Raw genomic sequence first — 22,949 nt, 5'->3', positions numbered from 1 at the left:
GTGGCTGTGCGATCGGCCAGGACAGGACTCATTCCAGTAAAGGAGCCAGGTGAAGCTCTCTGTAATTTTGTGTGTGAACTAACACCAAGTGACTATTCTGCTTTTCTGTTTGAGAAAGTGTGAAATAAACGCTCTTTTGCTTCATTACCTGGACTCCTTTTGCCTCTATACGCACCCCTGTCTACCGGAGTAAATCCCCCCAGCAGCCATTCTTGGCATCGGATGAGGAAGAGGAAGAGGAGGTAGCAACAGCCGCCACCCAGCGGTCTGACCACAGTACCCAGATCAGCCCAAGGAGGGTAGTCCCCACTGTTGCTGCCTACTCTGAGATCTCTAATGTCTGGTGGTGAAGGTGCCGATGTGATGACGTGTCGATGGATGTCACGTGGGTGCCCACAAGAGAGGAAGAGGAGGGAAGTTCAGAGGGAGAGACAGAGTTGCAGATAGGGAGGAGAAGCAGGCAGAAAACACAGTGCAGAGGAGGCAAAAAGAAGACTGCAAATGTATCTGCAGCGAGCCATCCACCATGCACAGTCACATCTTCACGGTCACATCCCAGGAAGCCGGCACATGACTCCGCAGTGTGGGATTTTTTTTAACTTATCAGCTGCTGATAATAGTGTTACCATTTGCAGCCTGTGCTGTCAACGCATAAGTCGCGGTAAGCCTAACACTCACCTAAGGACGACCGCCTTAAGAAGGCACCTGGCCTCCCATCACCGAGCCCAGTGGGAGCAACGGAGTCAGAACCCACAAAGCCACACTCCTGGTGCTCCACATCCTACCTCTTCTCCTTCTCCTTTCTCCTCCCATTTGTCCTCCACCTTCCACCGTGCCATCGTCACGTTCATCTGTCACAAGGCAGGCTTCTGTGGCCCAAATGTTCGAGTGTAAAAAACTGATGATGCCGGATAATCCTCTTGCCCAACGGTTGACTGCTGGCTTGTCGGAACTTCTAGCCCACCAACTACTGCCATATAAATTGGTGGACTCGGAGGCCTTTAGAAAATTTGTGGCCATTGGCACCCCGCAATGGAAGGTCCCCGGAAGGAAATATTTCTCCCAGAAGGGCATCCCTGAACTATATGGCCATGTTCAATGGCAAGTTAATATATCTCTGGCACACAGTATCGGTGCCAATATACATCTGACCACAGACACGTGGTCTAGCAAATTTGGGCAGGGAAGATACATAACTTTTACTGCCCACTGGGTGAACCTTCTGGCGGCCGTCAAGCATGTAACCCGTGGCACCCGTGTGGATTTGGTGTTACCTCCACGAATTGCATGCAGGCCTGCCTCTTCTTCTCCTCCTCCTACTCCATCCTCCGCCTCCTCGGCTGACTCCTCCTTTTCCACTGCTACTGCCTCTTCCGCTACACCCCCCAAGAAAAAAGAAGGCTTTAAACTTTTCTGGGATCCCTGGTGTTGTCCGTGGATGGGGGGCGGAGACCGAGGACGACATTCTCCTGGGCGATGAGCAGGAGCCAGGCCACTCCACAGCTTCCAATATAGTGCAAATGGGGGCCTTCATGCTCCAGTGTTTGAAGAGGGACCCCCGTATAAAAAGCATAAAGGGCAAGGACCAGTACTGGGTAGCAACGTACTTAGACCCCCAGTACAAACCCAAAATAGCGGACATGTTACCAGCATCACAGAGGGCTGTCAGAATGCAGCATTTCTAGGCCTTGCTGTGAGAGATGCTGCATTCTGCTGTTGCGGGCGCTGGCAGACGAATTTCCACTCGCAGAGAAACAGGTGCGGGTACCAATCCTACAGCGCATACGAGAAGAGGGTGGTATGAAGATGTGTTGGTCACTTCAGATATGAGATCATTCTTGCAACCAACTAATCGACAGCCGCCCTCCGGATCCATCCCCAGGGAACGCCTAGACTGACAGGTGTTCGACTACATCGGGTTAACGGCCAATGTGGACGCTCTGAGAAGCGAGGAACCCCTGGACTGCTGGGTGTGCAGGCTTGACCTGTGGCCAGAGCTGGCAGAATTTGCCATGGAACTCTTGGCTTGCCTCTCATTGAGTGTCCTGTCCGAAAGGACGTTCAGCGCAGCAGGGGGAATCGTGACCGATATGCGCAGTCGCCTAGCTCACGAAAGTGTGGACTACCTCACATTTCTAAAAATGAATGAGGCATGGATCTCGGAGGAATTCAACACCTGTGACGACCACGTTTAATTGAATTTCCTCATGACAGCTCACAAATATCCGCCACCACCCAGAACAAATAATGGTCCCTGTCTTAGGTAAATAAAGCGGCATAAAAGGCCTTTTCTGTCCGGTGAATGCCTAATGTTTGGGACCTCGGAGGAATTCAACACCTGTGACGACCATGTGTTATTGAATTTCAACTATTATCATTTGGGGTTTTTTCAAGAGGGGGGATTTCGTTAGCCATGTTTTTAATCCAATTTTATATTTTTAGGTCTTTTAAACATATGTATTTGACATCTATTTGTACTGGCCTGCAGTAAAATTGATATCTAATGACCATCTAATATACCTCCAGCCACATAATTAATTGTTCTTTTCTGTCTGGTGAATGCCTAATGTTTGGGGCCTGTACTACACTGGCCTGCAGTAAAATTGATATTGAATGGCCGTCAAATATACCTCCAGCCACATAATCACTTGATCATTTATGTACGGAGAATGCATAATTTTTGGGGCCTGTAATCCACTGGCCTGCTGTAAAATTTATATCCATTGACCAATATTCCTTCAGCCACATAATCACTTGATCATTTATGTACGGTGAATGCCTAATTTTTGGGGCCTGTAATCTAACTGGCCAACAGTAAACTTGTTATACGGTGACTGCCTAATGTACCTCCAGCCACATTATCAATTGTTCTTCTCTGTACGGTGAATGAATAATTTTTGGGGCCTGTAGTCCACCGCCCTGCAGTAAAATTGATATCCATTGACCGTCTAATATACCTCCGGCCACATAATCACTTGATCTTTTATGTACGGTGAATGCATAATTTTTGGGGCCTGTAATCTAACTGGCCAACAGCAAAATTGTTATACTGTGACCGCCTAATTTACCTCCAGCCACATTATTAATTGTGCTTTTCTGTCCGGTAAATAAATAATTTTGGGGGCCTGTAGTCCACTGGCCACTGTAAAATTGATATTCATTGACCGTCTAATATACCTCCGGCCACATAATCACTTGATAATTTATGTACGGTGAATGCATAATTTTTGGGGCCTGTAATCTAACTGGCCAACAGTAAAATTGTTATACGGTGACCACCTAATGTACCTCCAGCCACATTATCAATTGTTCTTTTCTGTACGGTGAATGAATAATTTTGAGGGCCTGTAGTCCACTGGCCTGCAGTAAAATTGATATCAGCAACAGTATTGACAATATCAGGACTGAAGTCAACAGTCCAGGTCATACCCTACAGAGGTAATGCTTCATGCATTCAGTAGACACATACTGTAGATAGAAACATGCAGATCATCAGAGCAAATGCACAGAGAGATAGGACAGGAGCAATACATCTTCAGGAATGCTGAAAAACAAGCAAGTGTCTGCCTATTCTAAAATTTAAGAGCATGGTGACATCCAATATCTATGTTGAGGTTTCCCATGTGACTTGTTGGACTGGCGAGCCACCTGATAACATGACCTTCCTAATAGGGTGATAAAACATGTATAACTAATCATTTGGCAGTCAAGAAGACTCACTAAACTGCTTCTGACAATTGATCTGTGGAATATTTTCAGTTTACAGATTGAACCAGTGAATAAAAGTTTGCGCATTGTGTCAAAGCCAACAAAGACTATACATGAAGCTTTACAGTCTGCTTTAAAGAAGTATGGACTAGGTAACCAATACATTGTTCTGCGTAAGGTAAGTAATGGACTTATATTTCCTTACCTAATTTTATCATGGGAAATAGTCCTTTTACAAGCTGGAACATTTGATATAATGTTTACTGGATTCCATGGAATTCAGATTCCCAGCTATTACTTAATGTGTCATACTGCAGCCAGATAGGAAAAATTTATGCGAGTTGCCATAGGAAAAATGTATGTGGGTCCACCCTCCCACTGAGAGAAGAATATAGTTTTCTCAGTACTACAAGCCTTGTCATAAATGGGGATTTCTCAATCTGATCCTGGTGTGACTATGCAATACAAGTGAAATGTAATGTGTGCCTACTGGCCAGGACTTAGAGAAGGGGTAGCCATCTTCATATTTAAAAGTGGTTGTCTTTGTGAGACTTTGTGTAGATAAGACGCGGCACTCGTGTCTATTTAGACTATGGTGCTGGTTGTGCTGGCTTCCCAGCCAGAATCATACAATGAAAGAAAAAACAACCGCACTCAACCCAAGAACTATTGTTCCGGTTTGTTTATTTTTGTGGCAACTTCACCAATTTGTGACGTTTCGGTCATAAGACCTTTATCAAACACAAGTTGCCGTAAAGAAGAAACATGGAAGGAGTAAAAGCTAATGGTGTGTCCACACCCATATAGACGCTCTATATGGGTGTGGACACACCATTAGCTTTTACTCCTTCCACGTTTCTTCTTTACGGCAACTTGTGTTTGATAAAGGTCTTATGACCGAAACGTCACAAATTGGTGAAGTTGCCACAAAAATAAACAAACCGGAACAATAGTTCTTGGATTGAGTGCGGTTGTTTTTTCTTTCATTGTCTTTGTGAGACATCACCTTTTAGACGCCTATTTATTGACTACAAATAAACCTATACTTTCCTCAGTGGGATAAGTCCTAGGAATAGTATTGGGAAACCATGCTTTTCCATTAAAAGGCTAAACATAAGGATAAAGCAACCTTCCCACATCAGACATTTATGGCAAATTAACAGGAAAAGTTGCAAATGGCTCCCATTCAATTTGTCAATGGCTGTGTTGTGGAGGAAACAAACAGAAAATATATCTGCGTATGGCCTCCTGCACACGACCGTATGGCTTTTTCTGTGTTCTGCGGTCCGTTTTTTGTTTCCGTTGTGTTTCCGTTTCTGTTCCGTTTTTCCGTTCCGTTTTTCCGTGTGGCATATACAGTATACAGTAATTACATAGATAAAATTGGGCTGGACATAACATTTTCAATAGATGGTTCCGAAAAAACCGGAACGGAAACGGAAGACATACGGATGCATTTCCGTATGTGTTCCGTTTTTTTTGCGGACCCATTGACTTGAATGGAGCCACGGAACGTGATTTGCAGGCAATAATAGGACATGTTCTGTCTTTAAACGGAACGGAAAAACTGAAATACGGAAACGGAATGCATACGGAGTATATTCAGTTTTTTTTGCGGAACCATTGAAATGAATGGTTCCGTATACGGAACGCAAAAAACGGCCAGTAAACGGGGAAAAAAAACGGTCGTGTGCAGGAGGCCTATGTCTGTGGCTCTTCCCATGTCAAATGGGGCTAAAGGGACCCATCATTTCTCAACGTTGAGATCTATCAGACATTTATATTTCATGCTATAAGTGTCTGAAGCGAATACCTTGTTAACCTTATTAGCGTATTGTTCAGACTGTATGATTTGATATAGTCACTGTTTGGATAGATGGTATAATTTAGGTACAGTAGTTCCTTTCAGTAGACCAATTCATGGTCTGCTGTGAAACAGTTAGGAACCACAAATTTTAACTGGATCTGATACTTTACAATGCGAGATATCACAAGTGTGAAATTGATATATTAAAATAATATTTCCCTTTAGTACACTGTGTTTTTCCACTCAATAATAACACAGAGAAAACTCTCTATACTTTATTATTATAGTTCTTATAATTTCCCTTTCTTTGTCAGATACTTAAGGAAAGTCATTATGGCATGCAAGCATATTACATAATAGGAAATGTAGCCAGCCACATGTCACACAAATTGCATGAGTCGGAAATGAGTCAGGGTTTCATTATCTTGTCAGATCGGTTATGTTCTGATGAAGGTCATTCAGTGTCTTAGCATTTCTCTATGCTAATATCCTGATAAATGATTCCTCCTCACTAAATATGCTGTGACTGAAATAATGCAGTGATTTTAATAATCTAAAACATATTCTCATTACGCTGCAGTGTATAGGTATCTGACGTTAAAGGGAGACTCTGGAAAGGAATCCTTATATTAGGGCACCTGTAAGACTGAACTTGTGAGCTTCCTTCAGGAACCACAGTTTTAAGAGCTAAACAGCTTTGGAAAAGTTCTCTACAGAGAACCAAGCACAGTTCTTACATGCGGTTATCAAGTCAATGGGAAAAGCCATAACAATCAGCATAAGGATTCTTTCACATTTGAGGCAGATTTATCAAAACTGTATAAAAGAAAACGTTGTCATTCATAGCAACTAATCAGAGCTCAGCTTTCATTTCTGAAATAGATTGGCCCGTTTATATGTGATGGTAACAGCTCATGCATACAACTAGTAATAAGCATTATTAAACTATGGGCACTGATGTATGATAGTTTAATATGAATAATTCATGGTTACAGGCAGGTCCGCTGACCTGTGTGCTGGTGCCGTGGTGAGAACATGACCACTGATGGAAGATTCTGTCTATTAGCGGCCTCCATTCACTTTTGTGAATGAAGGCTACTGATGGAACACTCCATCAGCAGTCATTTCTGAGTGCAGCGCAGGCACGCAGGTCAAAAGATCTACGTGTAAACATGAATTATTCATATTAAACTAGCATGCAATGGAGGTATACATCGAGGTATGCACCCAACGTGTACCTCTGATATATACCAGCAATGTGAAAAAGGCAGTGATTTGCCTTTATTAAGCTATGGGCACTGATGTCCGATAGTTTAATATATACTCTCCAAATAGTAGTCTTATTGCTGTGGGATGCAAAGTCCAACCTATCCAGAGAATCACAGTTCCTGATGTATAAGTCCAATAAGAAAGATGGTGACCGCATCCTCAAATATCCAAAATTCTTCTTTATTCCATATCTCACATTCAAGAATGCAATGTTTCGACCCTTTGGGTTCTTCTTCAATCATGTATTTTTGTATTTGTTGAATCAAGCTTCATGACTGTCCTAGAAGACCAGGAATGCTGAACTTGGCTATCTTTGGAACTACCATAGAGGTTAATAGAGTGGCAATGTGCATGCACAATCTGCTGCTCCATTTATTTCAAGGGAGCCTGTGAGGTACTGGACCTCCGCTGAACTCATAGTTATCCCCTACACTGTGGATAGGGTATAACTTGCTGCAACCAGAATGCCCTTTTAACACCTCTGTCACAGATCACCAGAAATAGTGTTATCAACCACCTCTCAGCCCTAGACCACTATGGATGCAGATAATAGCTAACTTCTCAGCCTTAGACCACTAGGAATCTGGAAAAGGAAAAAGCTAAGTCTATTAGGGTACACTAAAGCAGATTTACTAATATTGGCGATTCATATTTGGTAGGATGCACCAAATTTATTAAGAGACACAGGTGTAACGGTCGCGTACACACACACACAGGGGGGAGGGAAGTGACCACTGCGCTCCACCCTTACCCCTGGCCCTGCCTACTTGCCTCGCGAGTCCTAATGACAGGGGACAACTGGACGGCAATCCCTAACTAGGAATAAGTGCAGGGATGACAGACAGACAAACAACAGGACGTGAACGGACCGAGTCAATACCAGGAAAGCTACAAAGTACAAATGGAGCAAGCAGAGAATTGTCAGGAGAAGCCGGGGTCATAAATACCAGGAGAGACGTGAAGTACCAAAGGAGTCAGCAGAGGATCGTCAGGAGGAGGCCAGGGTCAAATACCAGGAGAGCAGCAAAGTACACAAGAAGCAGGCAGAGGATCGTCAGGAATTCAGCAGGAGGTAAGTACGCCAGGAAAGACCAAATCACAGGTGGAACCTAAATTAACAGGCAACCTGTGGCCAGCAGGCTGCCTGTATTTATAGTGGGGAGTGAGGGTCATGTGACGTGGCCAGCGTCACATGACCGACAGAACAACCAGTAGAGCACCGAGTGATCAGCTTGGCGCTCAAGGCAGACTAGGAGCCGGGAGCCACCCAGCTAGTAAAGCCACCCTGGGAATGAGGTCAAACACAGATCCTCATTCCCAAAGCTAAGCAACAGTTCTGCGGGCAATGGGGGACCGAGTGCACCTTCGGAACCCCGTTACAGAACCCCTTTTACGAGGGGCCACCGGACCCAAGACTTCAGGCGATGGCTTTTCAGGGTGTTCTAAATTAAATTTTCGAACAAGTCTAGGAGCATGAACCTCCCTGGCAGGTACCCAAGATCTCTCTTCAGGTTTATACCCCTTCCAGTGAATCAGGTACTGCAAGGAATTACGCACCTTCCTGACATCCACTATTTTAGACACCACATACTCGACAGCATCATTAACAAGAACCGGCGGAGGCGAGGCTTTTGATGGTACTACCGGTTCAAAATATTTTTTAAGTAGAGACTTATGGAACACATTAGGAATGTGGAATGACTCAGGCAGCTCCAACCTAAATGATACCGGGTTAATCACCTCCGTGATCTTATATGGTCCAATAAAACGAGGAGCAAACTGTTTACAATCTACCTTAAGAGAGAGATTCTTAGAGGACAACCATACCTTATCCCCAACCTGAAAATTCACCCCCTTTGAACGTCTCCTATCGGCCTTGAGTTTCTGAGAACTTTGAGCCTTTTCTAAGTTCGATTGAACCCGGGCCCAAACTGTGCAAAATTCAGAGGAGAGCCTATCCACCTCAGGTTAGTGGAGGAGACGGATGACCCAGAATGAAAACGGGGATGGAAACCATGGTTACAAAAGAAAGGTGAAACCCCAGCAGAAGAATTGACACGGTTATTCAAAGCAAATTCAGCCAATGGAAGAAATTTCACCCATAATTGCTGGTCATCAGCAACATATGACCTCAAGAATTGTTCGACAGACTAATTAAGGCGTTCAGTCTGCCCATTACTCTCAGGGTGGTAGGCAGAGGAAAAAGACAATGAAATTTTACATTTTTGACAGAAGGCCCTCCAGAATTTGGACACAAACTGCACACCCCTGTCAGAAACAATATTTTCCGGGATACCATGCAATCGAACAATTTCTTTCACAAAAATAGACGCCAGGGTTTTGGCATTCGGGAGTTTAGACAGGGGAATGAAATGGACCATCTTGCTAAACCTATCGACCACTACCCAAACTACAGTCTTACCCTCCGCCGGCGGTAGGTCAGTTATAAAGTCCATCGAGATATGGGACCAGGGTCTACTGGGAATGGGTAGGGGTCATAGGTTACCAGCAGGGCGAGTCCTAGGTATCTTGGACCTGGCACAAACTTCACAGGCTGACACGTAGGACTTGACATCCCTAGTTAGAGTGGGCCACCAATAAGATCTAGAAACCAGATCCTTAGTGCCCTCAACACCCGGATGTCCACAAAAGGCAGAATCGTGACACTCACCCAACAGCTGGAGACGAAATTGTACGGGAACAAACAACTTATCTGTTGGGGTGGATACCAGTGCCAGATGTTGTTCAGACCTAATGCGAGCCGAGATATCCTGGGTAAGAGCTGCTAAGAAGATTTTTGCTGGTAGGATGGATTCAGGTGGTACTTCAGTAGGTTGAAAAGCCTGGAAGCTCTGAGATAATGCGTCCGCCTTCACATTTTTACTTCCCGGCCTGAACGTGATGGAAAAATCAAAACGAGTAAAAAACCGAGCCCATCTGGCTTGACGGGGATTTAACCTCTTAGCAGACTCGAGAAACATAAGGTTTTTATGGTCAGTGACAGCAGTTACACAATGCCTTGCCCCCTCCAGAAAAAGCCTCCACTCCTCAAATGCCCATTTAAGGGCCAGCAGCTCCCTATTCCCTATGTCGTAGTTTCTCTTCGTGGGAGAGAATTTCCTGAAGAAGAAGGCACATGGTCTCAGATTAGTGAGGCTAGCAAGACCTTGTGAAAGGACTGCTCCTGCACCGTCCTCGGACGCATCCACCTCCACAATAAAAGGTTTCTCCTGATCAGGCTGGATCAGAATGGGAGCGCTACTGAATGCCTTTTTTAATTTTTCAAATGAAGAAATGGCCTCAGTAGACCAATTCTCCAAATCCGCCCCTTTCTTAGTAAGGTCGGTCAACGGTTTAGCAATTACGGAAAAATTCTCAATAAATTTACGATAGTAATAGGCGAAACCTAAGAACCGTTGTAAGGCCTTTAAGGATGAAGGTCTTACCCATTCCTTAATTGCTAGTACCTTACCAGGATCCATCTTGAAGGCGTGAGGAGTCAGAACATGCCCTAGAAACAGAATCTCCTGTACACCAAAGACACATTTCTCTTGTTTAGCGGATAGCTGATTCTCCCTCAACACCTCTAATACTTGTTTAACATGAGACACATGGGATTCAAAGTCAGGAGAGAATATCAAAATGTCGTCAAGATAGACAATAACAAATTTACCTAAGAACTCCCTAAGAATGTCATTCATGAAGTTTTGGAACACAGATGGGGCATTGCTGAGTCCAAAAGGCATCACCTGATATTCAAAGTGTCCTACCGGAGTATTGAACGCCGTCTTCCATTCGTCTCCCTCCTTGATTCGGATTAGATTGTATGCCCCTTTCAGGTCAATTTTGGAAAACCAGGTTGCCCCCAGAACCTGGTTAAATAAATCCGGAATCAATGGGAGGGAGTATCTATTCTGGACAGTGATTTTATTTAATCTCCGGTAATCGATACATGGCCTAAGATCACCATCTTTTTTCTTAACAAAGAAAAACCCCGCCCCCATAGGAGAGACAGAAGGTCTAATATGCCCTTTACCAAGGCTCTCCTTAATATAATCTTCCATGGCCTTGCGTTCGGGCATAGAAAGATTATAAATTCGCCCTTTAGGAAACTTGGCCCCCTCTACTAGCTCTATGGTACAATCATAATGTCTATGGGGGGGTAGAACCTCCGGGGTTGGTGATGAGAATTCATTAGAATATTCTCTAACAACAGAGGGTAAAGTATCAGACTTTACTGAGACCCCAGCCTGTACCGCGGACAAGCACGAGTCACACTTAGGCCCCCATCTCACCAACTCCCCATTGGACCAATCTATAGTGGGGTTATGTAGTCAGAGCCAAGGCAACCCTAGTACCACCTCAGCAGGTAGGTTCTCCAGGACTAGCAGCGAACATCTCTCTGAGTGGCACACACCCACGGTTAGAGAAATCTCTGAGGTACATAAGCTCACCGTACCACCAATAAGAGGAGTAGCATCAATAGCCATGACATGGATAGAAGTTGGTAAGGCAAACATAGGAATACCCAATCTTACAGCATACTCAGAGTCAATAAAGCTAGCCGCTGAGCCAGAATCAATAAAGGCCTTACCCGGCCATTTATCTACTCCCAGAGAAATTGTAATGGGTACCGAAAGCTTACATTTAGAAAATTCAGGGTGTACCTGGTCTTTAGGTTGCCTTGCCTTAGGAGACTTGACAGAGAGGACCTTCTTAGGACACTGGTTGATCCAATGGTCAGGATCTCCACATTAAAAGCATTCTCCACGTCTGCGGCGAAGATTCCCTCGGGTCATGCCAACCTGCATGGGTTCTTCGGTGGAGACCTCAGCATTGTCTCTGGGATAGGCCTCTGGCTGGACCACCATCTGGGAAGAGAACTGTTGTTCCTGTCATCTCTCTCTAACCCGTCGGTCAAGTCGGACAACAAGGGTCATCATCTCCTCTAAGGTCTCAGAAGATCCTTTAATTTATCAGACAGACCTGACCTGAACTGACTCTTCAGGGCTGGTTCGTTCCATCCTGAGGGGACACACCACCTTCTGAATTGGGAGCAATAATCCTCCGCTGGTAAATTGCCCTGAACCAGTGCCTTTAGAGCAGTCTCGGCTACTAGAGCCCTGTCTGGTTCATCATAGAGGGTACCCAGGGCCTGAAAGAACCCCTCCACAGAATATAAACAACTGGCGCCAGCAGGTAAAGAGAGAAACTTCTTCCGGTCTCCAGAAAAGGGTTCTGGGAGCCTAATCTGGGGCTCAAAATGCGGACTGGAGGCCTGAGGAGTGGAAGAACCTTGCCCTAACTCAAAAGAACTGAGTTTTTCCCCTAGCTCCTGCACCCTCTGCGTCAGATTAGAGACATGGTCAGTCAGGGTCACCAGAGGATTCATAATACAGTGGTTATTGGGCCTGTTAATCTGTAACGGTCGCATACACACAGGGGGGAGGGAAGTGACCACTGCGCTCCACCCTTACCCCTGGCCCTGCCTACTTGCCTCGCGAGTCCTAATGACAGGGGACAACTGGATGGCAATCCCTAACTAGGAATAAGTGCAGGGATGACAGACAGACAAACAACAGGACGTGAACGGACCGAGTCAATACCAGGAAAGCTACAAAGTACAAATGGAGCAAGCAGAGAATTGTCAGGAGAAGCCGGGGTCATAAATACCAGGAGAGACGTGAAGTACCAAAGGAGTCAGCAGAGGATCGTCAGGAGGAGGCCGGGGTCAAATTCCAGGAGAGTAGCAAAGTACACAAGAAGCAGGCAGAGGATCGTCAGGAATTCAGCAGGAGGTAAGTACGCCTGGAAAGACCAAATCACAGGTGGAACCTAAATTAACAGGCAACCTGTGGCCAGCAGGCTGCCTGTATTTATAGTGGGGAGTGAGGGTCATGTGACGTGGCCAGCGTCACATGACCGACAGACCAACCAGTCGAGCACCGAGTGATCAGCTCGGCGCTCAAGGCAGACTAGGAGCCGGGAGCCACCCAGCTAGTAAAGCTGCCCTGGGAATGAGGTCAAACACAGATCCTCATTCCCAAAGCTAAGCAACAGTTCTGCGGGCAATGGGGGACCGAGTGCACCTTCGGAACCCCGTTACTACAGGCCTCTTGATCAATTTAGTACACTGTCTGGCTCTCCATTCTCCAGAAATGGAGCCAACGTAGATTTGAAATATAATGATGCCGGTTCCTGACGTAATCTTTTGCTGCTCCTCTCCCACTAAGCAGGACCCAATTTCCTAGCCACTTCTGAAAAGACCATAGATTATTTATGTAAATGTGATCCAGTCCTATATCTGCAATCAATTTAGGCACTTACAGTTATTTACTTCTACAGTCTTAGAATTGCACAATAGAAAACCACAAGAAAGCCATGTATGGGCTAAGAAATCTACAATAAAGCCACAGAAGTCTTCTTTTCTTAAATTATCAATATAGCATGCATGAATAATTCAGTATGACCATTGGTATTGTATGTAGATTATGTGCAGCATACAATATGATACACCACATTTATCTGAAGTAGAGTAGTTCTAGACATACGGTAGCAGACTAGTTCCTTTAGAATCATTTAATATTAAATAAGTATCTTAAAGGCCCTGTCTGGTTTTGAGGGTTTTTTTCACCCTCAGGTATAAAAATTAAAAGGGTTGTCTGGGTTCAGAGAAGAACCCGGATATATCCCCTTTTTTACCCAGACACCCACCTGATATTAGTATTAGAGCATTTCATGCTCTGATGCTCTCCCTTGCCCTGCTCTATATAAAGCGAGGCAAGGGCTTTTTAGTTTATATCTTTACACTGCTAGGCAGAGGCTTCCGCCTAGCAGTGAGCCTGGTGATGTCACCGGCACTAATGTGCGGGCTTTAGCGCTGCCCTAGCCTGTAAAACAACTAGGGAAAAGCTAAAGCCTGCCCATCAGTGCTGGTGATGTCACTGACAATACTGCTAGGCAGAAGCCTCTGCCTAGCAGTGTAAAGATATAAACTAAAAAGCCCTTGCCTCGCTTTATATAGAGCAGGGCAAGGGAGAGCATCAGAGCATGAAATGCTCTAATACTAATATCAGGTGGGTGTCTGGGTAAAAAAGGGGATATATCCGGGTTCATCTCTGAACCCAGACAACCCTTTTAATTTTTATACCTGAGGGTGAAAAAAAACCTCAAAACCAGACAGGGCCTTTAAGATACTTATTTAATATTAAATGATTCTAAAGGAACTAGTCTGCTACCGTATGTCTAGAACTACTCTACTTCAGATAAATGTGGTGTATCATATTGTATGCTGCACATAATCTACATACAATACCAATGGTCATACTGAATTATTCATGCATGCTATATTGATGATTTAAGAAAAGAAGACTTCTGTGGCTTTATTGTAGATTTCTTAGCCCATACATGGCTTTCTTGTGGTTTTCTATTGTGTAATTCTAAGACTGTAGAAGTAAATAACTGTAAGTGCCTAAATTGATTGCAGATATAGGACTGGATCACATTTACATAAATAATCTATGGTCTGCGTGGAGATGAATCAGATAAGACGTTTACAATCACTAGTGTATGTAAGCCTAGACTGATGGGTCAGTCTTTGTTGCTTTCCTATATATGGTAAGATATTAGATATGGCTTTATAGTAGCTAGTACTTTAAAATCTCACTAAGGCCTCTTGCACACGAACGTTGTGTGCCCGTGCTCGTATTGCGGCCCGCATATGGCGGGTCTGCAATACACAGGCACTGGTCTGTGTGCACTCCGCATCACGGATGCGGACCCATTCACTTGAATGGGTCTGCAATCACGGAGATGTGGAACTGAAGCACGGATCGGAACCCCGTGGAACGCCACAGAGTGCTTCCGTGGTGTTTCTGTCCGTGCCTCCGCACCGCAAACAAATAGAACTTGCTCTATTTTTTGCGGTGCGGACTGCTCTGTCCCGGCCGCTGCACAAACGTTGTCCGTGCATTGGGGACCACAAATTGCGGTCCCCAATGCACGGAATGGATGCATGTGTGCAAGAGGCCTAACATACAGATATGTCCGTCATTGCCTTTCCTCTTGGCTTCAGATTGGATGGTGCAAGATGACCAGCTTTGAAAAAAAGCACCTGACAGAATTAGGCCGAATGCACACGGCCGTGTTCCGCGGCCGAGAGCGGAACACGGCCGTGTGCATTCGGCCTTAGGCTAGGTTCTCACTTCAGTTAATTGGTCAGTTATTTCCATCATTTATTGTGAGCCAAAATGACTAATGAAGCCTACTCATAAATAAGGCTCGGATCTGGTTTTGGCTTACAATAAGGCCTCATGCACACGGTCGTTGTTTGGGTCCGCATCTGAGCCGCCGTTTTTGCGTGTGCTGTCCGCATCCGTTGCTCCATTCCGTGGTCCGCAAAAAAAATAGAACATGTCCTATTCTTGTCCGTTTTGTGGACAAGAATAGGCACTTCTACAATGGGCCGCCCGTTCCGTTCCGCAAATTGCAGAAGGCACACTGGCGGCTTCCGTTTTTTGCGGATCCGCGGTTTGCGGACCGCAAAAAACAGAACGGTCGTGTGCATGAGGCCTAACTGATGGAAATAACTGACCAAATAACTGAAGTCAGTACTTGGCCTAAGGCAAAATTTAGGGGTTTTTGTTTTCAAAGATAGATAGCTAGCCATCTCATGCTGCTCATCCTGGCATATTAATTTGGAAAAAACAAATCTTCCAACCTATTATGACCTTGTCTTCTACCATGTGGTAAAGACCAGATTGAAGCTAGCAATACACATATAATAGCTAAACGGTTATTTCTCTCCAAACTTCCTGTTCGGTTCAACTCAGTATACACATATATTTCTTCTGAGCTTCTAAGAAGTGGGAGACTATCTGATGTAAGAAACTTGAACAACTCCTTGACTATATTCTTCCAACATCTACTGCCAAAAGGGCCTCAGACAAATTATATTTTCAAAGGATCCTGTCATAATTTGATGGAATCTGCCAGGTTTAATCAATGTGTATGCTCAGCATGTCATAGTATTTTTTTTCTGCCCTACACAATATTAGAGAAAGTGCTCTCAACATACAGGGCCTTATTTATCAAAACTGTCTAACAGTAAAAGTGTCTTAGTTGCCCATAGCAACCAATCAGAGCTCAGGCAGTTTTGATAAATTTGGTCCATAGACTATTATTATACTCACTTATATAGCAGTGACATATTCTGCATCACTTTACAGATTAGCAATATGCTGTCCCCAAAAGGGCTCACAATCTATTAGTATTTCTTTGGAGTGTGGGAAGAAACCGGCGTACACGGTGGAAACCCACGCAAACACGGGCAGAACATACAAACCCCATGCAGATATTGTCCTTGGTCGGATTGCAGCAAGTACCAGTGCAAACCACTGAGCACTGGTGACGTCATGTTGACAAGATATGACTTCTGCACCAAGTCACTGGCCCATGGGAGAACAGGTAAATCTCTCAGTGGGCCCCCGAACAAGGTTGGGCCCCCAGTTCCCTACCCTCTGTAAGAGTGCCACATGGCACAGTAGACTGATCTACTGTACATACAGACAGGCAGCTTACAGCATCTCAACCAGCTTAAGGGTCCATTCACACGTCCGCAATTCTGTTCCGCATTTTGCGGAACGGAATTGCGGACCCGTTCATCTCTATGGGGCCGCACGATGTGCTGCCCGGATCCGAAATTGCGGATCCACATTTCCAGGTCCGCAATTCCGTTCCCGAAAAAAATAGAACATGTCCTATTCATGTCCGCAATTGCGGACAAGATTAGGCCTTTTCTATTAAGTGCCAGCGATGTGCGGTCCGCAAAATGCGGAACGCACATTGCCGGTGCCCGTGTTTTGCGGATCTGTGGATCCGCAAAACACACACGGACGTGTGAATGGACCCTAAGTGTCCATATAAGAACTGAGTATTATTTAACAAACTACCCAGCGTATTATTATTGTAGATAGTGTTGAACAAATCGAAGCATCCAGAGTGGAATTAGATCTGAAGTTTAGGAAAAATCCAATTTGCCACAAATTAGAATTTCCACGCGCTTAGTGGTAACAAATTATTTATTCCTAAAATGTCTGAAAAAAAAAAAATTATATTCACCTCATCCACTTGATCGCGGATAGGCCAGCCACTCCCGTCTTGATTAAAAAAAACGCAAGAGGATTTGCGGTGAGCCTGATGACGTCACCATGTGATCACGTTAGTGAGTAATTTTTTTTATTTTTTAACCCTGGATTAACCTTAGAGCACCTGAATGTGAGTCTCAGATGGCGTGATCAGCGTTGATCACGGCATTTGAGGGGTTAAATGACGGGGGTGGCACGATTGCGGTTCCCCATCATTGCGCCCGCTCCATACAACAAAAGCGATTGATGACAAGGTAATTCGCAACAAACCGAATTTCTTGTTGACGTTCGGCGAAGCTGCCGAATCAAATTTTTCAAAACTTCGCTTATCACTAATTATAGATGGGTTTGGTGGCTAAGATGACTTCTAGGCACAGAGGCAGACCAGCCAGCTTCCTCTTTCCCCAGGGACCCACCTTCGTGAAGTCGCTGAGGGACCCCCATAGCCATTTTGCAGCATCTTGCTGCCCCCTGCTACTGTGTGACCATGTGTTCAAGGCAAGGACAAGTCAACAGGATCCTGAGAGAGGCTCCTGGAAAGAACAGCCTGAGGCACATATATTATCAATCACATATGTACCTGTTGACCAATAAACAAGTTAGACTACAAAGAACAGTCCTCTTATTTGGAAGACAGGAATGGTTTATGCTGAGTGACTGCACACTGTGTGAACGTGTATGAAGACAGGACACATGGGCTAGGCAGCGGGCTACTACAGAAAAAAATGTGTTTGCTACAGTTTTAGGGCTTTCTGAATTGAGGTCAGGTAATATTTGTATGTAGCTGTACAGTGGGACCCCAAAATGTAGTCACCAATGCAAGTGGGTAAATATATCCTGATGAGGAGAAATGGAGCAGTGGTGCTGGATCTACTAAGTAAGTATTGGCTTATTTTTTAACTTAGGTCTTGCCCATAATTGTCTAGTTTCATAATGAGACCAAACCACTTCTTTAGGCCTCTTTCACACTACCGTTTTTTGTTTCCGTTTTGCGGGCCGTCTTTTGCGTTCCGTATACGGTCCGTATGTGGAACCATTCTTTTCAATGGTTCCGCAAAAAAACGGAATGTGTTCTGTATGCATTCCGTTTCTGTATTTCCGTTTTTCCGTTGAAAGATAGAACATGTCCTATATTTGGTCGCAAATCAAGTTCCGTGGCTCCATTCAAGTCAATGGGTCCGCAAAAAAAAGGAACACATACGGAAATGCATCCGTATGTCTTCCATTTCCGTTCCGTTTTTTTTTTAACCATCTATTGAAAATGTTATGCCCAGCCCAATTTTCTCTATGTAATTACTGTATACTGTATATGCCATACGGAAAAACGGAACCGAAACGGAAACACAACGGAAAGGAAAAAAACGGAACAACGGATCCGTGAAAAACGGAACGCAAAACACTGAAATCGACATACTGTAGTGTGAAAGAAGCCTTAATAGAACAAAGCGTAAAGGCTAGTGATCTTTAGTATATATATATTTTTTTTTTCTTATTTTTTATTAATCTTATCAGATTATGGAAATAACTGGTTGTGATATTTTTCTTTCAAACAGATGGGCGAGTCTTGTGCTTTAGACCACACTGCCTTTGTCAGTGAAGTGGCCGGACAGACTCTTGTTTTACAGGTTCATACAGGTAAGACAACTTACCTCCATTAGCTCTTGTAAACTTGATTTGCATTCAGCCAATGTTTAGGGCTACAAATCCTTAGTATGGGGCCAGGTTATAGTGGCACTGTGATAAAAAATAAATAAAAATAAAGCGTAAATGGAAAACCACTGCAAACTTGCATGCCATTGTGACCATCAGTCCGGGGTTCCTTCTGCTCACCATAGGAAATTTCAGAATGGCCCATCTTCCATCCAGTATATGCAGAGTTCTGGCAGCACTACTGGACTCAACAAGCAATTGGGAAAACCATAAAAGATACCTTAAAAGGTGGTGGTGGTGGTGCAAGCAGATGTGGATCTTGGCTGATGATCCCAATGTCAGATAAATACAAAAAAATCCGCAGCACTCGCCATTTGTAGAAAATCCAGTGATGGTTTTATTCCATAAAACAGCAAGGTGATGCAACGTTTCGCACTTCCTCGGTCTTTTTCAAGCAAATATTGAAAAAGACCGAGGAAGGTCGAAACGTTGCATCACCTTGCTGTTTTATGGAATAAAACCATCACTGGATTTTCTACAAATGGCGAGTGCTGCAGATTTTTTTGTATTTACCATCCAAACGTATACTTGACTACTTTTAAAGGGGTTATCCAATAGTAGAAATATTCCCCACAATGATCGGGCCCCTGCTATTCCTCCGGATCTCAGCACGGCCGCTAGTGCATCTCCCCTTTGAGCGCATCAAAACATCTGGCGATGGGGGAAGCAGCCAATAGCAGGCCACGATGGTGACTAGCCTCCCTAGCATTGCGGGTGACGCAGTTTGATCTGCATGATGGGGAGATTCAGCAGTGGCCGTGCAGCGATCCGGAGGGACGCAGGTCCCGGGGACAAGGTAGGTATCATCTATAGGAGGGGCCCGGACATTGTAGGAGGTATTTCTACTATTGGATAACCCCTCTAATGTACTTGTCATCTTTGATATAATTGCACACACAGGACATATCAAGTCCAGTAAGTTATTTGTGAGTCAGCTTATAAGAAGCAGAATATGGTGGCACCAAAGTCAGCTCCAAATGTGGTTGTCTTCAGCAGAACCATTAGGGCCCATTATTGTGTCAGAGATAGAGCCCATTAAAGGATTCTTACGTATTACACAGACTGTTACACTTTTTAACCATGGCAAAACCACTAGGAACTAGTAGAGTGAAATACAACCACTGGATCAAAATAACATAGTAACATAGGGGGTCATTTCTTAAGACCAGAGATTTATAATATGGTCTTAATACCCCTTCACTGGTTGCGGATGCGCCTATGTAGAGGTGCAGGCCTCTACATAACTTTGGCCCTTGGTTCCCCATGCCGTGCGACATGGTTTAAACTACGTCAGCTCCCTTGCTGGTGTGGTTTAAGATGATTTTCAAGACCATAAACTGGCATAGAAAATGGTAAATGAGAAGGTCCTTTTCCCACCACGACAAAATCTGTGCCTTAAATACGCCCAAAAATGTCATATATTTTGAAATAAATGACCCCCATAGTTTGTAAGGCTGAAAAAAGACATAGGGGAGATTTATCAAGCCTTGTGTAAAGGAAAATTGTATTAGTTGCCCATAGCAACCAATCACATTTCACCCTTTATTTTCCAAAAAGAGGTCTGTAAAATGAAAGGTGGAATTTGGTCGCTTTGCACAAGTAAGCCAGTTTTCCTTCAGACAGTTTTGATGAAGCTTCCCCATCCAATTCATCCATCCAATTCAGCCTATCATCCTGTAAAGTTGATCTAGAATAAAAGTAATCATATCATCATTATTATTATTGTGGCTTTGTTAAAGGGGAATTTGTCATCTCAAAATGACCTATTATTTAAATCAAATTTTTATGTTTAAAATTTTATTTAGAATTTTTTTTTCATTTTTTTTATGATTGATGTAGAGATGAGCTAATCGATTACATAAAACCACAATTTGAGCAGAATTTTTGGAAAAATTCGGATTCTATAGAATCCGAATCTTAGATAATTTGATTCTGGAGAAATTTTGGAGAAAGGCAGTTTACATACTGGCAGCTAGGCCTAAAATGTGTCCTGTGCAGAGGTTAGGAGGCAGTAGATAAGCAGTGATATGACCTATTTTGAACGGTGGATCCTGTGTTATCTATACTTAGGTGATATCAGTCATTGCAATCCTGTCTGTGATGATAGTGAGATAGCTACAGAATGCCTTGACATATTTTAGGCCTAGTGGTTACTGTGAAAACGGCATGATTTTAATAATTTTTTTAAAGATATAGGGGGTCATTTATGAAGAGAAGCACGCCATTTTTTGGCATTCTTTTGTAGCAGATTCAGTTGCAAAGGGGATTTGCGGCCGAATCTACAACTTTTCCCAGGTCATGCCGGAAAAGGTGGCGGAAAAGGGGGGGCATGGTGTAGGCGGGTAAGGGGGCAGTCTGGCCAAATTTATTCTTTTTTATGTCTTTTTTTGGCGTAGAAAATGAGTTAAATCTACACCAGCGAGGGAGCTGGTGCAGATTTAAGCATGTCACACGGCCAGCGCATCAACCGCCAGCACAGGGTTATTAAGACCGGTGTCTAAAACTCTGGTCTTAATAAATGACCCCGATAGACTTATGTGTAAGACATGTAAAATTAAACAAAAAGAACAATTTTTTTAAAAAAAATATATGTTTAACATAAAAACATGATTATAACAATAGATGATTTTCTTCTGACACATTCCCTTTAAAGTTCCTTGCCTATTAGGTTTTAGAACGACTACTGGTGGCATCAGAATGGACCACACTGAGCATTATTGAAGGCAGCGAGAGATTGCAGCCTTATACTTTGACACAAATGGCAGAAGGTCACTTGCAATATTTTAAGCCCCTTTCTGCCAAAATGTCTCAACACCACAACCACATGAGCATATCATGTGCTAATGATATGATCTGCTGTTGTAATTCTGAAAGAATTGAGAAACCACAATTGTGGTAAAACAATTACAGTTTTTACAGTTTTCCTCAGAGAACTCAACAAGGAAAACCACAAAAAAGCTTAGACAATGAATGCTGTGGATTGAAAAACTTGCAGCAGGTTCTAAAATTGATGTTTTGCTGCCAGTCTGAACTGAATTATAATTTTTTTAAATCCTTTTTGCCAGGGGAGTAGCTAAAGGTGGTTCAGGTTAGATGTCGCTACCGGCCCAGGAGCCTGAGGGGGCCCAAAGACCCTTGTGCCACATAAGAAGACACTGGTATTATAGAAAGTGCATGCTGGTCAAGTTACACCTCTGACTGTAGGGAAGGGGTTAGGTCAAGAATTTGGCCTGGCGGGGGTGCTGTTTCAATGTTTGCCTCAAGCAGCACGAAGGCTATGTGCTTCACTGCCCTTGGCCCCTAAGCCCTGAGGGAAGGGGGGCCCAAGATGAATTCTTGCTCCAGGGCCCATAAGCCTTTAACTACGCCTCTGCTTTTTGCTATAACGACAGTCTGACTATACAGTATTCCATTTGAGCAGCAGTTTTCTCCAGAGCTGATTTTCTTGCTGTAACCTGACAACCGGAACTTAAAGTCTCTGTTGCCATTTTCCCCCCAGGGCCCTTTAACTCCTTATGGACCGGGCTCATTTTCACCTTAAAGAGGACCTTTCACCCATTATGACAATGTGAACTAAGTATACAGACATGGAGAGCGGCGCCCGGGGATCTCACTGCACTTACTATTATCCCTCGGCGCCGCTCCGTTCTCCCGTTATGCCCTCCGGTATCTTCGCTCACTAAGTTATGGTAGGCGGAGATTTCAGTCACTAAGTTATGGTAGGCGGAGTCAGCCCTTGTTCTGCTGTAGCGCTGGCCAATCGCAGCGCAGAGCTCACAGCCTGGGAGGTTCTTTTCTCCCAGGCTGTGAGCTCTGCAATGCGATTGGCCGCTCTCCATGTATGTATACTTAGTTCACATTGTCATAATGGGTGAAAGGTCCTCTTTAAGGACCAGGCCATTTTTTGCAAATCTGACCAGTGTGTCATATATCTACTATATAAAAAAAATCTTCATATAAAAGAGAGAATAAAAAAAACCATTGAAATTATATTATCCTTCGGGCGGACATAAACACGCCTCTAAGTTCTTTTTATCAAGTATCTTAATTTGATTTGTGCAAGCAGTGAAACAAAGGGACAATTGTAAATGCAAAAATATATAATCGTTTATTATAAAACAAAGAATATAAAAATCAATTCAATTGCAAAACAAATGATGAAGTTACAAAATAATACCCAAAATGTACCATACGGTGGTGTTAACACACCCCTATCTGATCAGCACAGTATGATTTATTGATTTATGACAACCCGTGTCATACTTTTAACAAACAGACTCATATACCAAGAGAAACTTAGGATCTTCTGT

General features: G+C 43.9%; 1 protein-coding gene across 2 annotated transcripts in view; it reads left to right on the top strand.

Moving 5' to 3' along the window:
* The window catches only part of RGS14 (regulator of G protein signaling 14), a 164,928-nt gene that overhangs the window by 115,361 nt on the left and 26,618 nt on the right, over window positions 1–22,949 (top strand). For both annotated transcript variants that reach the window (XM_040405553.1, XM_040405545.1), the window contains 2 exons: window positions 3,760–3,886; window positions 18,483–18,564. In XM_040405553.1, the coding sequence (XP_040261487.1) occupies window positions 3,760–3,886; window positions 18,483–18,564 (209 nt within the window). The remainder of the gene's footprint in view (window positions 1–3,759; window positions 3,887–18,482; window positions 18,565–22,949) is intronic.

Source organism: Bufo bufo, chromosome 1 (genome assembly GCF_905171765.1).
Source record: "Bufo bufo chromosome 1, aBufBuf1.1, whole genome shotgun sequence".
NCBI classification, from domain to species: Eukaryota; Metazoa; Chordata; class Amphibia; order Anura; family Bufonidae; genus Bufo; species Bufo bufo.
The sequence above is the reverse complement of the archived record's forward strand: the minus strand, read 5'-3'. Positions and strand labels throughout refer to the sequence as shown.